The sequence below is a fragment of the Zootoca vivipara genome, chromosome 4 (genome assembly GCF_963506605.1).
Source record: "Zootoca vivipara chromosome 4, rZooViv1.1, whole genome shotgun sequence".
Lineage (NCBI taxonomy): Eukaryota > Metazoa > Chordata > Lepidosauria > Squamata > Lacertidae > Zootoca > Zootoca vivipara.
In genome coordinates this window covers 49,998,211-50,016,856 of record NC_083279.1, presented here as the reverse complement: position 1 = coordinate 50,016,856, position 18,646 = coordinate 49,998,211, and the positions used below count along the sequence as shown (strand labels likewise).

The following is an 18,646-nucleotide window of genomic DNA, read 5'->3' as shown; positions in this document are numbered from 1 at the left end:
AGACTGTTCAACAATAAATCACTATGTTATTTAAATTTACACTCACAGAGATAAATTAAAACTTGTTTCTGGAATTGAAACAAAGATTGCCATTTGAGCTAATTTAGGGGAATAAAAAACTAGAATTTCTAACATTTTCCTTGCCCTGAAGAACTTGGTCAATCAGAGAAAGCAAGGAAAGTAAAAGCAAAGTGACAAGAAGTGGGAAATGTCCCCCCCCCCTCATTTTTTTTAACCTCAGTGAAAATAAATGAGTAAAGTTTGAAAACGGACATACACACAATACTGGAAATTGATGAGATATAGGAGGGAACAGTAAAGAAGTAGAAATAAAGTGCTGCTGATGTTAAAAACACTTACCTGACAGAGAAGGTAAGAGAGAGCCAGGAGAAAGTGACCTGATCCATCAGGCAGCAGAGAACTGAAGGGAACTGTGCCTGGCTCCTAGAGCTCTTTGCTCTCCTGCCCCCATCATGTGGTGGAGTATGGAAAACTAGCATACCAAATATGGCAGGGACTAACCATCCCAGTTTAGTTTCCCTAGCCCTTCTCTTTTCTCATGCCACTTAGTCCTGGCACCTGAAAAGTGCACTCTATCTATGTTGTTGTTGTTGTTTAGTCGTTTAGTCGTGTCCGACTCTTCGTGACCCCATGGACCATAGCACGCCAGGCACTCCTGTCTTGCACTGCCTCCCACAGTTTGGTCAAACTCATGTTCGTAGCTTCGAGAACACTGTCCAACCATCTTGTCCTCTGTCGTCCCCTTCTCCTAGTGCCCTCAATCTTTCCCAACATCAGGGTCTTTTCCAAGGATTCTTCTCTTCTCATGAGGTGGCCAAAGTATTGGAGCCTCAGCTTCACGATCTGTCCTTCCAGGGAGAACTCAGGGCTGATTTCCTTAAGAATGGATAGGTTTGATCTTCTTGCAGTCCATGGGACTCTCAAGAGTCTCCTCCAGCACCATAATTCAAAAGCATCAATTCTTCGGCGATCAGCCTTCTTTATGGTCCAGCTCTCACTTCCATACATCACTACTGGGAAAACCATAGCTTTAACTATACGGACCTTTGTCGGCAAGGTGATGTCTCTGCTTTTTAAGATGCTGTCTAGGTTTGTCATTGCTTTTCTCCCAAGAAGCAGGCGTCTTTTAATTTCGTGACTGCTGTCACCATCTGCAGTGATCAAGGAGCCCAAGAAAGTAAAATCTCTCACTGCCTCCATTTCTTCCCCTTCTATTTGCCAGGAGGTGATGGGACCAGTGGCCATGATCTTGGTTTATTTGATGTTGAGCTTCAGACCATATTTTGCGCTCTCCTCTTTCACCCTCATTAAAAGGTTCTTTAATTCCTCCTCTCTTTCTGCCATCAAGGTTGTGTCATCTGCATATCTGAGGTTGTTGATATTTCTTCCGGCAATCTTAATTCCGGCTTGGGATTCATCTAGTCCAGCCTTTCGCATGATGAATTCTGCATATAAGTTAAATAAGCAGGGAGACAATATACAACCTTGTCGTACTCCTTTCCCAATTTTGAACCAATCAGTTGTTCCATATCCAGTTCTAACTGTAGCTTCTTGTCCCACATAGAGATTTCTCAGGAGACAGATGAGGTGATCAGGCACTCCCATTTCTTTAAGAACTTGCCATAGTTTGCTGTGGTCGACACAGTCAAAGGCTTTTGCATAGTCAATGAAGCAGAAGTAGACGTTTTTCTGGAACTCTCTAGCTTTCTCCATAATCCAGCGCATGTTTGCTATTTGGTCTCTGGTTCCTCTGCCCTTTCGAAATCCAGCTTGCACTTCTGGGAGTTCTCGATCCACATACTGCCTAAGCTTGCCTTGTAGAATTTTAAGCATAACCTTGCTAGCGTGTGAAATGAGCGTAATTGTGCGGTAGTTGGAGCATTCTTTGGCACTGCCCTTCTTTGGAATTGGGATGTAACTGATCTTCTCCAATCCTCTGGCCATTGCTGAGTTTTCCAAACTTGCTGGCATATTGGGTGTAGCACCTTAACAGCATCATCTTTTAAAATTTTAAATAGTTCAGCTGGAATATCATCACTTCCACTGGCCTTGTTATTAGCAGTGCTTTCTAAGGCCCATTTGACTTCACTCTCCAAGATGTCTGGCTCAAGGTTAGCAACCACACTACCTGGGGTGTACGAGACCTCCATATCTTTCTGGTATAATTCCTCTGTGTATTCTTGCCACCTCTTCTTGATGTCTTCTGCTTCCGTTAGGTCCTTACCACTTTTGTCCTTGATTATGGTAATCTTTGTACGAAATGTTCCTTTCATATCTCCAATTTTCTTGAACAGATCTCTGGTTTTCCCCATTCTATTGTTTTCCTCTATTTCTTTGCATTGCTCATTTAAGAAGACCCTCTTGTCTCTCATTGCTGTTTTTTGGAAATCTGCATTCAGTTTCCTGTATCTTTCCCTATCTCCCTTGCATTTTGCTTGCCTCCTCTCCTCTGCTATTTGTAAGGCCTCGTTGGACAGCCATTTTGCTTTCTTGCATTTCCTTTTCCTTGGGATGGCTTTCGTTGCTGCCTCCTGTATAATGTTACGAGCCTCCATCCATAGTTCTTCAGGCACTCTGTCCACCAAATCTAAATCCTTAAACCTGTTCCTCACTTCCACTGTGTATTCATAAGGGATTTGATTCAGATTGTATCTTACTGGCCCTGTGGTTTTTCCTACTTTCTTCAGTTTAAGCTGGAATTTTGCTATAAGAAGCTGATGATCTGAGTTACAGTCAGCTCCAGGTCTTGTTTTTGCTGACTGTATAGAGCTTCTCCATCTTTGGCTGCAGAGAATATAATCAATCTGATTTCGATGCTGCCCATTTGGTGATATCCAGCAAGGGAACAATTTAGGTTTCCTTGTACAAGCTCCAGGAATCCTATTACTTCCATGTGTGGGCCTTGGCCACAGGAAGTAGCATACCTGTCAGAGGTTGTGACTGAACAGTGAAAGAAAAAGAGCACAAAAGCAAGGAATACAATAGAATCAGCAATAATTTGTCTCTTGCTCTGCTAGCTTCCTGTCTTCTGCACACAGAGAATACTGAGTATAAATTTATTATACAGATATATTGTTTCATTGGGAAACTTGAGCATTTATATCCCCCCCCAATGATCCCCAAACAAGGTAGAGTGGCCGTGAAGTGACCTACATAGCTTTAACAATGTAATAGCACAACATTCTATAGACTATAATCTGGTCTGTGAAAGAAAAAATGGGAAGTTAGTTCTGCTACATGATACCCTTAGCTACAGTGACCAAAACAAAAAGCAATGAAGTGAATATTAACTTTACACAGACTCATTTGAATAGATCATAAATTGACACATGTACTCTTTTATAGAAAAAAAATATTTTAGATATTTTTGGAGTTACCTTGAATCTACATTAATACCGACCCACAAGATGCACTCCACAAAATCACAGGTTTTCTATACCTACATCACCACCCTCGCTACCTTTCCACCCACTGTCCAGCAAGAAGGAGACATTATTGAAAGTTAAAGAACACATTCCAGCCAGGCTAAATCACTTGAGGAGCGAGCAGAGCTGGGTCAGTGAGGAATGGGTATTTGGTAGAGTCATGAAGACTGGATAAAAAAACCTGGAGGACTGTATTTTGCCCCTGGACATGAAGTTCCCCAACCCTGCCACAGGGCATTTTTCTGTCTCCTAATCCCAGCCCCACTCACAGATGTCAGTAAAAGAGCTTATGTTATAAATCCAGAACAAATTCCCTTATTAAGAAAGAGGAAAGCAGCCTCCAGTGAAACAAGCCTGAATCAGTGATCAGGAATGCAATATGGTTGGATAGCTTGGCCCTTGCATGGGCCAACTAGTCTTTCTAGTCTCCTGACAAACAATGTGAACATTCCCTCCCTATGTTGCATCCCAGGAATTAATGCCCCTCCCACCCTAAATATCCCTCCCCTAAATACCCTGAAAGAAACACAAATCCACTTGTGCACTCAGAGACGCCTGCCCCCTCACACTCAAGTCAATGACATGGATATTATTATTATTTTGCATTGGTCTGGGGCAAAGGTTGCACCACCAACAGGGATGTGGATGTAGACTGAAGTAGTATAGGATACGACACAAGTGTGCTTTCTCCCCTGTGCCACCCATGACCCAATCTCACTTCAGCCATTCTGCCAGCATTTCTTTGTTGCTGAAATGACTTTGCGGGGAATCATTTCATATCTGGCTTTCCATCAGCAGAACAGTGCATCTGCCAAATCTTATTGCCTTTCAGTCTGCGTCTTTCAAGTATAGGGTAGCAGCCTCGGAGTAACTTCACCTTTCCATTTAATTAAAAGTTAGTTTTTTCATCTAGCTACAGAATAGCACAAAATATAAATTTCAACATTTGCCTTGAAATATTCTAAAATTATACAATTTATGGAAAATTGAATGCATATATTTACCAATAGTATGAAATACAGTTTTCTCAGTATAGTTTAATTAACCTGTAACTAAAATATTAGCCAGGTGGCGCTGGGACCCAGGTGGCACTGTGGGTTAAACCACTGAGCCTAGGGCTTGCTGATCAGAAGGTCAGCAGTTCGAATCCCAGTGACGGGGTGAGCTCCCGTTGCTTGGTCCCAGCTCCTGCCAACCTAGCAGTTCGAAAGCACGTCAAAATGCAAGCAGATAAGTAAGAACCGCTACAGCGGAAAGGTAAATGGTGTTTCCATGTGCTGCTCTGGTTTGCCAGAAGTGGCTTTGTCATCCTGGCCACATGACCTGGAAGCTATACGCCGGCTCCCTCGGCCAATAATGTGAGATGAGCGCGCAACCCCAGAGTCGGTCATGACTGGACCTAATGGTCAGGGGTCCCTTTACCTTTACCTAAAATATTAGAACATTAAGGCATAACTAATTTATTACAGCATAAGCTCTTGAAATTAGTTGCTGAGGTTAAAAAACTGAAAATGTAACCATAGTCTCCTTCTAAAGCAAGTTATGTTCATAAATTAAAGAACTACAGCCATCAAGGAGAGACTCTTTGCTCATTAGCTTTTCCAAAACCACAATTGCAGTGATGCTGGTGGTGTGATTCAAAATTCTAAAATAAAGATTTTAAAATAACAAAGATTTATACAGACCAAAACTGCCAACAAGAAACGTTTAGCATGTTAGCCTGCTTGCTAAAAAAAATATTTTAAGATGTTTCACAAGCTCAGTTTCAGAACAGTCACAATAGAAAAATGTGGAACTGCTTACCTTGGAAACTGTGCAACATATATTTGCTGTTGCAATCTTATAACTCCACTTGTTCAAGTTCAAATTAGAAATTCATTCAATTCCTGCTACAAAAAGGCTGATTCTGTGCTCTGAGTTTCTTGTGCAGAAACAAGTTCCATCTCCTCCAAACACTAGAAAGAGATTCTAGGTCCATGTCATCTGGGGAAAGGGCCTTACATAGTGGAAGAGTAAACAGTGGAAGGGCCGTACACATAAAGAAGTTTTTTTGGAAGTTAGGACACAGCTTAACTAACAAACGACAAAAGGAGTGACCTTATCATCCCTATCACCATTCCAACCCCACATGGTCAAAAGACAACTGCCACCTTGCAACATGAAAAGCTACATGCTTGCATGGAACACCCCTCAGCTGCTGTGTCATGAATTAAAGCTTGTGTTGTTACAGTACATCTATAAGACTGAAGAGCTAATGCTCATAGTACAGGAAAACTGTACTATAGACTCTCTAGTAAAGCATATATATTGATTAATGGATGACAGTTTATATGTTTAATATTTGTCTAACCTCTTTTAGTAAATTGGTCAAATGTTAAAGGTCTCTGTATTCCTATGCTAGACCTATTTTCAGTAAATTGGGAGAATGGGAAGTCCAACAGAACATTTTTGTTTTTGCCAACTAATATTTAGAAAACTAGTTATCACCATCACAGCTAATCTTACCCATCAAGAAGATTCATGGTGGTTGATGTAACTTCAGCAAACAGAACCACTTTCCCAAGCTTCTTTGTATGTAGATTTTGCCTGTATCTCTCAAAACTGAAATGTTCGGATGAGAAAGCTTCCATCTTAGTAACTACTGGCATGAGCGAGGGTGTTACTTCTGTTCCTTTGATGCAAGATGATACAAACTTGAGGGATACCATGCTGGATCTGATTAATCCTTCTGCATTCATATTTCTTTCAAGAAACCCCAAAAATAAACTATGGACATCCTGTTGGGCATAAAACAAAATTAGACAAAAATCAGCTAGGAATCATTTATTTGAAGATGAGGTTTTCGAACAACAGTTTTCCAAACACATGCTATGCTTATCAACTCATTGAGTTTTAAAGTCAGTTTGAAACAGTTCATGCCCCATTATTTGATGCACCATTGTATTATTTATTTACTTGAAAATTTATCATCTGCTTGTTCATAAAAAGGTTTTTACCTGAGCCAAAAGGATGTTGATGATGGTCTGAATGCATCTACCAGTATCTAGTGATGTTTTGTTGATGTTTTATAGCTATTCATAGGTTGATTTCATTGTATTTTATATGTTGTAAGATGGCTCTTTTTGATGGACGATAGTCAAACCATCTTCTGATGGTGGGTTTTTGCTGCTGAAATGTTGGTTCTGGCTTGTTAAGTATCTTTTATGACGTTTTCTCCAATGCATTGTTCTTTTTCATATTTTATCAAATCCTTTATGCTTTCACATTTTTATGTCACTTGAAGACATATGTGTCAAGCAATTAATCAATTGAAAAAATGACGAATACAATTTCATGCCAAAATTTCCTTTACGTCATCAAAAAGAAATATTTTTGTTTCAAACTAGTTTTTTAGCCAAATATATTCCTTAATAATCTTAATCTATTTTAATATGTTAACACATAATTCTTTTTTAAGTTGTTGAAGGAAAGAACATTATCTAAAGAATGTGAAGTAGTTGTTCAAGCCCATTCTACCTTCCTCTCTGTTACTTTATCCATAAGATCCATAAGATTTTGTATAGCGTCAAAAAGGGGCTTCTTTTAAAATATATTGGCATATGAAAATGTATGAAACAAGGGAAGACCATTGCCAATAATAATCCACTTCCAGTTTTATTGAGCATTATCTCATAAATATAATATTATTCCTAGGGATATGGATAAGACATAAATATTAATAAAAATGAAACAAACCTATATTTGTGTTTGTAAACTACTTTTTCAAAGCTATAAACAAAAAGAAAATCCCTACAGCTAAGTGCTTTGATTTCAGAACTCAGAACTTAACACTATTTACAAGCTATAGACCAAGGTGTGCACTGTTTTGTGGCAGCCTCTAGTGGCCACTTAAATGAAAGGTGTTGGTACTAATGTTCAAATCTCTGACCTTATATTCCCTTGAGACCTTGTCAGAAATACCACATAAAGAATACAATTGTGAGACTGAGGTTCCTGGTAATGATTACAGAAGCCAGCATCAAATTATGAGAAAGAACACAAAACATGTATCAGTAGCCATGTGTGTTAAAATTAAATCGTGTTTAATTAGCTAAGGATGCATGCATTTGCTTGGACTGTGTTTTACACAGACACCTGCTGGCATTTTAATGTGCCATCACAGCAAATCTCTATATTTGCAGCCCTGTATCAGGAAGTTTTTAATGTTGGATATTTTATTATGTTTCAATATATACTGTAAGCTGCCTAGAGTGGCTGGGGAAACCCAGCCACATGGGCAGGGTATAAATAATAAAATTATTATTATTAGGAAGGTGTCGCTCTTCAAACACTTTAAAGTTTTGCTATTAAAAATACACAAGCATTTATATCAAAAACAACCTACCCTAAAACTGGTAGGATATTAGTCAATGACAGCTCCATTTAAGGAAGTTATTAAGCTCCTACCAATAGAACAAATTTTAGTTTATAATCTTAAGTATTATACCATGATTTTATGTTCACAAATTAAAACCATATTTCCCCTTTTAAAACGTATATGGGCAACCTCCCCATTTATATATGCTCAATATGTGTGTGACGGTGCATATGTGCAGCGCATCGAACCTGGAAGTGACCAAAAAGTCACAAAAAGGGGTGGGGCAGGAGCAGAATGGGGTGTTTACAGGCTTTTCCCAGTGGTGTTTCAAATATATGTGATTTCACTGACACGTGTAGTGCTTCGGAATGTAAACCCCACATAGAGGGTTGCCTGTACAGTATTACATCTGAAGCAAGTCATGGGTACTCACTTTGCACCATTAAGCCTACTGTTAGTAATATGGACAATTTTATGCAATACCCCACTTGTTATACTGAAGGATTATGTGATGTAATAACTCCCACTTTTTGCATATTACTAGACGGCTAGATAGCTCTTTCAGAGCCAACTTCAATATTCCTTTTTGACATGACAGGAGGTGTTATTTCATCTCGGTGGTTGCATGTGTAACCAACAATACCGTAAGCATTCAACAATGCAGGGGGAAAGATATCTGTTCCATTAACATAGTAAATATTAGCTGACATCACATGGCATTCATCACATGAAATGGAAAGGTAAAAATTATCTCATTCTTGTGTCACCAAAGAAAACATGAACAAACTGAAATCTAAAGGTTCTTACATTACACCATATGCTTTCCCCTGCTTCACTGCCATGGAGCAAACCATAGTTACATAAACTTACATAAACTCACTTCAATGAACTCTCAGGCTTTTTGGTTTCTAGGAATAAGGTCCAATATATATTATTAAACAAAATACAAATGCTATTTCAGCTGTTGCTTTATAGTAGGCATAGATTTTAAGTCTCATGCATGAGCATCAACTTCAATGTTGGTGCAAACGTTTCAATTTGTGGAAGTTTCATGATCATTTTGGCAGTGAACTTAAAGAATTACTAAACCTAAATAATTAAGATCTAGGACAAAAATAATGTAACTCTTGCACACATGCAACTGGAACCTTGTAGGGGGAAAAAGCCATTGTGAAACAATATGGAGTAAAGGAATGGAAAGTTAGGAAATCATTAAGTACTCACCCACCCACCCTGTAGCTGTTAATCAAGTGCCCAAACTGGCCATGTTAAAACTACAGAAAGCTCTCCAAAGTATGAATGCTATTCAGATTCTGACATGTTTGTAATGTACACATCAAAAACAGCTTTTAAAAAAAGTATCAAATTATAAGGAAGTACATTTTCCAAAATTTAGGGAAAGGTCATGTAGAGGATGAAATCAATTACATTTTTTACACAGTGCATAATAGCTGACATCTAGTATAGATAAAATATCCTTGAAATAATAACTTGTAAGCTTACAAGAACAGTGTCAAAAAAAATCTGTAAAGCTTAATATACATATAGCTTGAACTTAAATTCTATAGGACTATATATTTATTAAAATTTGCTGCCAACTGGAACTTATTCACAGAGTAGCAGCAGTGTACTGAAGACTATGAATAACCTGTTACTAACATGGCTGAATTTATAGATATCACACCTTCATATAGCTAAAATGTTATTTTTCTAGCTTATTTTCACTTGTAAAAAGTTTGGTTCAAGAATCACCCTTATTTAAAATTTAGAAAAGGGTAAAAATTTATCAATAATGTCTTTGATTTTTTTAAAAAAGTACTAAACTCTGGGTCTTAATTGAACACCATGAAGAAACTGAAATGGTGCACATACTTTACTTACTATATTTACACCCAGACATATAAAAGTGAAACTGTCAAATGTCTTTTGGAGACCTTCCATGTCATTCTTCCAACACAAACAAACTACAATCTAAAACAGTAGCAAAAGGAGCCTCGTGTGATCCAAAATACCGGTAAAGGAAATTGTAACACCAGCACCAACACAGTCAATACTTGAAAGTGGTCCACTGATAAAAAGAAGTGATGATCCCAGGAACCACACAATCCTAACCAGGACCACTCAGAAATAATTCCCACTGAATTCAATGGAACTTAACTCTCAGGTATGTGGAGTTAAGATTACAGTCTTAATCCGTGTTCTCCTGTGGATTTTTAAAATCCAACAGAGTACATTTTTCCAAGAGTGGCCAACTTTTTTTGATTTTGAGCAAGTTTTGAGAGATTGCTGAGAGTGTCCGTCACAAAATGGCTGCTATGGAGAGGCATGGCAATACAGTACACAAAATTAGACAGACAACCACCACCCCACCAGCAACCATATGCTTACCATGAGAAGTCAGCTACGATTTGCTACTCCTCAATATGGTGCTCTCTCTCTCTCTCTCTCTCTCTCTCTCTCTCTCTCTCTCTCTCTCTCTCTCACACACACACACACACACACACACACACACAAACAACCAGGTGCTGTTGCCATGTAATAACAACACAGAGCATCCTACATCACTAGGAAAAATATACAAGGTATTCACTCTCATTTCATATAAATCTCTTAGGTGGTACCTGCACATTTCCCCCCGTAACTTGGGCTAGAAACTTGATTTTTAAAATTAAAGCTCATAGTCTGGGTCTGCCTGATTGGTGTACCGCTGGAAGCCTTCATAGGCATCGTGGTACCTGTGGACATTGGGCAGATGACCCCTGCGTTGTTCATTATTATTCTTTTCACATGGAATGAAGTGATCTCTTTTATTAGCGGTATACTTTATCTGTGTCCTCAGTTAAAGTCCAAACATCTTTGCCAAGGTGGGAAGAACCATCTGTATTTGACTGCTCATTTTTTACCATCCACCCTCTTAATCATTATTTTCAAATCTTAAAATATTTTTGCCCTACTCAGAGTCAAATCTCAACTGAAAAAAATCATCATTGTTCTTCACATAGCAGGAATACATTGGCAGACACAAAAATTTACTATAAACAGTTTAAAACATAAATTAGCTTCAACATTGTTTTAGCATATGCAAATGCATGGCCATTTGCTGTATTAAATAAGCAATTAAGAAATAAATGTTCTAATAAAAAACACTTCTATGTTGTTAAGTGAGCTTCAGTTCTCTCAAGCTTACTGAGATAGGCTGCAAACATAATCTCACTTACCTAGGAGTAAGGCCCATTAAATTTAATTGGACATACTGAGTAGACATGGTCAAAATTGCAGCTACATATAGTTTTGTGATGGGCGATTAGCAACTTCATTAACTTTTGTCTTTAACACGCCACAGGACGCATTGTTTTGCTACAAAATACTACCTCTGTAAACTCATTAGCTTTTGGAAGGTTCTAATTTGCAAATGGTGGGACCCAGGTGGCGCTGTGGTTAATCAAAAAATTATATCTAGATTAGATAACAATAATGCAATCTACACAGAGCTACCTTTGAAAATAGTTGGGCCAAGCGCCATCTGCTAGACTTTTAGTTGGGCTTTATAGCTTAGAACTACCCCACTCAGGTGGCGCTACCCAGGTGGCGCTGTGGTTAAACCACTGAGCCTAGGGCTTGCTGATCAGAAGGTCGGCGGTTCGAATCCCTGTGACGGGGTGCGCTCCCGTTGCTTGGTCCCAGCTCCTGCCAACCTAGCAGTTCGAAAGCACGTCAAAGTGCAAGTAGATAAATAGGAACCGCTACAGCGGGAAGGTAAACGGCGTTTCCATGTGCTGCTCTGGTTTGCCAGAAGCGGCTTTGTCATGCTGGCCACATGACCTGGAAGCTATACGCCGGCTCCCTTGGCCAATAATGCGAGATGAGCGCGCAACCCCAGAGTCGGTCACGACTGGACCTAATGGTCAGGGGTCCCTTTACCTTTACCTAATTTGCAAATATGTATTCAAATGTACTGTATTTGAAAATAATTTATTTCCACATGACAAACCTGAAGAAAGACTTGGGTAAAATAAACTCATTGCAGCAGAATGAAAGAATACCAGATGAATGTGCATCTATGTGAGAAAAATGGTGGTAAGTTTGTATATCTATAGAAATCACCATAATCTGTTGCAGCAAATCTGTTGCAGCAAATTACACTGTACAGTATGAGAGAGGAAGTATGACGTTCTCCATACATGCATGGTTTTATGCACCTCTATCATGTCCCCACTTGTTCACATTTTTTTCCAAACCAAGAAGGCTCAAACTCCAGGCATTAAGGAATCTCTCCAACTACACCTTCATGTACTAATTGGAACAATTTCATAATTTAGAAGAAAATCTCTACCAACTTTCCAGCTACCACTGCATCCAAGAATCATTGCAAATATAAGTATTTTTCAGCAACTTATTTTTGAAGACACATTATGCTGTTGTATACTCTGCTACCGAGTATTTCAATGCATAAATATACAGATGTTGATATAATATAATGCAAGCACAGTGAATATAATTTTGCAATGCCTGCCCATTGTAAGGTGCACTCTGCTTTACTTTTTCTCTCACTCAGTGCTGTGAGAACAGTCTGGAAGCAATCTTCTTAGCAGCTGCTCTCATCAACAAACTGTTTATTGTAAGAAAGTGGTTAGGTCAAAGGCTAAACATCATCCTAAGCTGAAAACATACAATACAAAAAATTAATACCGTTCATGCATAAGAAAACATTCTCTCACATAAAGAGAGTACCATGTTCATGTCAGAAATGCCCACAAGTCTACTGGAAGAAAACCTCCTGTATGTGAATGAGCAGTAGTTTAATATGAAAGCAATTGCTGATTTCCTTTCAGTATTTCAGAAATAAATTATTTTTACCAAGTAGTCACAATAAACAGAATGTAACCAATGTTTTTAGACCTTTTAGAAGATTAAAACATTTCACTAGTCTGTTAGTGATGTCTCTTTCAGTCATAAAAACTGCAGACTTGCCACCATATAGGATTAAGTTTGCCACAGCTATTCCAGCAAAACATAATAGCATTTCACAGTACTGAAAAAGCTATCAGTCATTGACAAAAGCCATGTATACCGAATTCTTTACTGCAGCCATTTTAATGACATCATAGCCCATAGGTTGCCTGGAACATTTCACCATAGCAATATATTTTTAAATTTGCACTTTAAAACTGTTTCCATTATAGGATTTGGGTTGCAAAGCATCTTACGGTATTTTCTTAAAACAAACTTCAATAATGCGCCAAGCAGAAGATGCAACAGAACCGTTTTAATGTTTGGTATCAGCCACAAGTATTAAAGAACAGGAGGAATTTATATATAGCATTTATTTTCACTTAAGTCATAAATTAAATTACCTTATGTTTTTAGCTAAAGCATGAATTCTATTATTTCATTATATCAGGAATTAGCAGTGTAATTCCTCAGAATAATGAACAATGAAAAGTAGATTGGTCTAAATAGCACTAATAATAAAGCAATATTCTTTATAAGAAATTCTAAGATGAAGTGGATTACTCAAAACATACACATCCGTGGGTGTAAGCAGAATGACAGGTGTTCAAGCAACCTGCACTTAATTATGTGACAGTTTTGTGCGTACCACATAATGCAATCTGTCACATATTGTTCTTGTTTAGCCTTTTGGGGCTTTTTGTACGAGTATAGAATCATAAATCTTAAGAGTTGGAAAGGATCCCAAGGGTCATCTAGTCCAACCTCCTGCAATGCAGGAATGTCAGCTAAAGCATCCATGACAGATAAAAGCCTCCAAGAAAAGCCTCCAAGAAAGGAGAGAGCTGCTGCAGTGGCTGTTCTCCCTACCTCGCCTCAACCCTATGAGAACCTTGATAAGGAGTCTGCTGCAGAGCATCCTGAAGGCTACATGGCTGCTTGTGGTGGAGGTGGCCGGGGAACAATTATTTGAATTCAGTTCTAAGTACAGAGACTAAGGACTGACTGACTATTTAGTTTGCTTAGCAGTTTGGAAGAGGAGAAAGATTGGGGTTTTCTTTTTGCCCAGTTTGAGAATCTGGGCTGCTGGAGGTTTCCACATCTCTTTTGTACAAATAAATTTCCAGTTCAAGGTTAGTGTGAATTGAAACTGTTTTTAATTCAGCTATTTTAGTAGTGTTTTTTTTTTTTAAAAAAAACTATTCATGATTATTTATTCTACTTTTTAGTGTTTGCATTATATGCAGGAAGTCAAACAAAGAGTTCATCTTGGTTCCTTTAGTTCCTAGGATGTTAATCATTTTAAGACTTATAGTTCATTATATTGATTTACTTTTGATCAACCGTGGTTCTGACAAAAGAGCAGCAAACACTTGAGAGCAGATTCTTTCAATAGTTGGAATTTTTTAAAAAATACATATCAACATTTAATATGTGTTTAAATTCGTGGTTTTTTTTAATTCTACAACTTACTCATTTGTTGATGGTCTTATTTTTGTTTACTTTTTATAGTGGAATTTTTCTGATTATATTAACCTTTTGCTATGGTCCATGGGGTCACGAAGAGTCGGACACGACTAAACGACTAAACAACAACATTTATGGTTTATTTCCAAGATGCATATGCTACGTTTTCACCAACAATTGTAAAGGACTATGGCTAAGCAATTAAACCTACTGCTATGCTTTTTTCAACAACATAAACAAGCACAAAAACAGTATTTCAATATCCAATATATTTTCCACAAGTGTATGTAACATTTAAAGTAGCTCTGAAGTACATGCTTAAGGTTTGAATTATGTGCTAACGATCCACTTTATCCATTAACTTTCCTCTTTCCTCTTTCTGCTTTTAAAAGTTAATCTTTCTTCTGCTGGTAACCCTGAACAGATATGCTAACCACAATCAAAAACCAACCTCAGGTCACATATGAGGCCGTTTTTTAGGAAGTTATGTTTTCTTATAAAGCAGGGCTCACAGGTCAATCTTGACTCACCAGGCAGTCCAAGTTGGCCTGCGAGGCCGTTTCCTCCAAATCATGCTCACCTACCCATTAGTTGACATCACTCATGATGTCTGCTGATGGGTCTAAGGGCAGGGTTAAATCCTGCATTGGCTGCATGCATGCCCAGCAGTGAATAGCAGCACAAAGCCATCCAAAGCAGCATTTAACCTGTGCTATCAGCTGATGAGCAGGGGTTAAATCCTGCCTACAGCAAGGGATTGCAACCCACCAGACCTACATCAATTGTGGCATCAAGGCTGGAGCAGAAATGAGTGCTATTCCCCTTAAAGTACATGGCAAATGTGTCATAACAGACTTCTGTGTGTAGGGATAGACTGATGTTTCACGAGATGACTCACCACCCTAAGAAGTTAGGGTGCACAATTAGAAAACTGATTCAAAGAATTCAATGTTTGCCTTAATCTTGGAACTGCTGTTTAGGTGTTACTCATTTTAAGTCCTGATGCCTTCATAGCAGCCACATGTTATGTTAGTTTATCTGCACATCCACAATTTCCTTAGCTTGTTAAGAAACATATACAAAATATTTTAATGCTCACCTTCACAAGATTGATGGCATTTATTTCAGACTTCAGTGGTGCTTAACACTGGTAACCATTGTTTACTCAAATGCTGAGTCAAACACTTCATCATACATTCAGCAACATGGGTAAGCCATCAAAAGTAAAAGTTTCTACACTTGAAGTCCAACTTTAATTTTTGCTAATACAGTCATACCTCGGGTTACAGATGCTTCAGGTTGTGTCTTTTCAGCTTGTGTCCCGAGCCAAACCCAGAAGCGCCAAAATGCGACCCGCATGGCGCAGACGTGGGTTGCGAACGCTGCAGGTTGGGAATGTGCCTCCCACACAGATCATGTTCGCAACCCGAGCATCCACTGTATTGTTAGCCATATTATGATTTTGCTATCTGCTTTCTTTGCTAAAGCAAAACACAAACATTCTCATACCTAGCTAGAAAGATCCAGAGGTTTTATTTGACTATCAGATTATATGACAATGCAATAACAATGTTAATGTGACAGCATTTCATAACATTGAGGAAGATGCCACCTTCTACACACATCCAGGTCTCTTATGTACATTAGCTAGAAACCACACTAAAGGGGTAAAAAAAACATTTGCAGGTTTGGAAATACTCCATTTTTGCCAGATCTTTGCAGCTGATGTCATAGTTAACTAAACTACTGCCAAATTGAAAAGTTTCTCCAGAGTATACTTTATAAGACACAGAGTCTATATATTTAAAACCACCCACCTGCTTCACACCAATCCCCTATAACTCTGAGACTCAAAAGGATATTTTCTGTGACATTTTCTAAGGCTGAAACTGAATCCAAAACAGTCACTTTCTTTAATTACTGTAAGTGCAGATGGTTCGGGTATCATGTATTAAAAAAGCAATCTGTTGCCAGACTTCAGATGTTGTTTTGAGTCTCTATATTATGGCAATTTAAGAATACTGTAAGTCAATAAGTGCAGGGTGGGGGATAGAATGATGTGGCTTAAAGTGAGATTCAAAGCACACTTACCTTTAAGACAAACTGTACTCAGTAGGGCTTATTTTGAGGTAAATTTGTTCAAGACAAAGTTATAGCCCTTCCCACACAACCTTTGCAGTCAACAAACCTGAGGACTTTGCATTAGTGGATTCCCACAACTTTTCATGGAGACAGAGAACATGCAGAATGTTTCCACTGCCAACTATGGAACACTCTGTGCACATATGGTCCACAATGCTGGGGACAAATCTGAATTAAGCGCTTTGCAACTTGTGAACATATTCAAGTCTTAGAAAAGTGGTCAAATTGTCACCCTTTCATTTCACATTTCCAGTCTTTAGTTTGTAACATCAATGAAAAAGTAGATCAAACCACAATTCAACAACAGCATTCTCTCACCAAAACAAAAAAGCCTTCTAAGAATTAGACACAAGAATGCATTGATGCTGATTTTGTTTCAGGAATACATACGGTACATAATGAAGACAATGGGTTTTACTACAGAAAAGAGTCCTTTCCTTTTTTTTCATAAAAGAAACGCTAATACTCTTACCTCAAGTTAAAAATTTAAGTAAAGTGAAGCACAATGCAGGAGGCAGAACAACAGTGCATAGAGGATTGCCACAAAAATGTAACAACAGACACCAACATGGGCCAGACTTTTCAATGCAGAAAATGTAATGTCTGATAATAGGTGATATAGAATATTTCAGACATGAAGATTTGTTAGAAGTCTTGCATAAATCACTAATATTACGCTGTTTTACAGAATCAGGATACAGATCAAGTTAATGAAGCACTTTGAGCAAAATGTTGCTATTACAGAAGCGTACTTAAACCGAGGTATGACTGTACTACTATATCAACACACTATCGAGAATGTAAGAAAAGTAGCTAAATGAGAGCAAAGGCCTAGCTAGACTCACAAGCTAGACTTGAGGGCAATAGACCTCTCCCTTTGTTGTTCCCCAGCAACTGGTATTCAGAGGCATGCTGCCTTTGATCTTGGGAGTAATTTAAAGCCATAATCATGACGTACTTAATCCTAAAACCAAGCTGGCCACCACCACAGTTTGTGACAGGGAATTCCAGGGTTTAACAATGCATAGTGTGAAGTACTTTTAATCTGTCCTGAATCTCCCATCCCACTATTCAGCTGTATTATGATTTTTGCTAACAAGAGCGTTTCTTCAGTTAGCCATTTCCAAAATTACCATACTGAGTAAGCTCAGTTAATGGAGCATGAGACTCTCTATCTCAGGACTGTGGTTTCAAGCCCCATGTTGGGCAAAATATTTCTGCATTGCAGGGGGCTGGACTAGATGACCCTTGTGGTTCCTACCAACTCTACAATTCTATGATTCTATGATCCAGACTGCAGCCTCACACCAGTTTTCTCCTGAAATTGACCTGCTATTTGCCCCTCAATGTGCTGTTTGTAGTAAATAACATCTTCAGGGGCAAAGAGGTAGCAGAAGATAGGAGGAAGCCATTTTTAATGGAAGACATCCAAAATAGAAGCAACCAGGGTAAGTGTGTTTATTAACTGAAACGAAAAAACTTACACAAGCAGCTTTGGGGACATTTTACTTCTTCAAGCAAAAATCTAACATAGAAAAAAATCCCTAAACCATCACTGAAGTCTGCTTCCCAGGTTAATATTTCATTTTGAAAAACCCATGGAACATTTTTACTTCAACATATTGCATTGACTTGGACAAAAAACAACAGCACACTAAACAAAAATCAGTTGATTTCTTGGGATATTTTCTCCCCAGGCACTTTTGTGTGCAGAAAGTAGATGGTAAATAGTAACCTAGCCATTCGGGGGAAATCTACAAGACAAAGATGAATTTCTACTACCTGACGATGGACCTTGACATGCGGAGATTACCATCCTCTTCAACCACTAGGTGCTACTATATAATTTGGTTGCAATTGACATTTATATAAAACAAAATTGACTATTTTTACCTAGCACATCATCTGAAATTGCTAGTGTTTATCCTTACTTCTGTCTACCCAACAACCTGTGTGTTGTATAAGAACCAGACTAGACAGATCTGTTACAAGTCAAACTTAAATTTCTCAGAAACATGGAGCAGCCATTGCTTCTGTATCCCAGAATCCTAACTGTGTAAGCTGATCTATGTAGCACCTGAGTGGAAATTATTCAGCCTGTAATTTCCAGATTAGAACTGACTCTACAAACTGACTTCACCGTTACATCAACAAAATAATTTTTCATTTTTCATTTTCCCTCGTTCCCCTTACCCCCTGCTCTGTGTAGAATCTTGTTTGATGAAGAATTATGGAGAAGCTGCAAGCTTGCTATGCATTAATGACACTTGGGTTGGTCCCTATA

At 38.4% G+C, this 18,646-nt stretch overlaps 1 protein-coding gene across 4 annotated transcripts in view; it reads right to left on the bottom strand.

The window, feature by feature from the left end:
• HLCS (holocarboxylase synthetase) overlaps positions 1-18,646 on the bottom strand; it is a 96,641-nt gene that overhangs the window by 66,592 nt on the left and 11,403 nt on the right. For all 4 annotated transcript variants that reach the window (XM_060273578.1, XM_035116473.2, XM_060273577.1 and 1 more), the window contains exon 6: positions 5,952-6,223. In XM_060273578.1, coding sequence (XP_060129561.1) covers positions 5,952-6,223 — 272 coding nt within the window. The remainder of the gene's footprint in view (positions 1-5,951; positions 6,224-18,646) is intronic.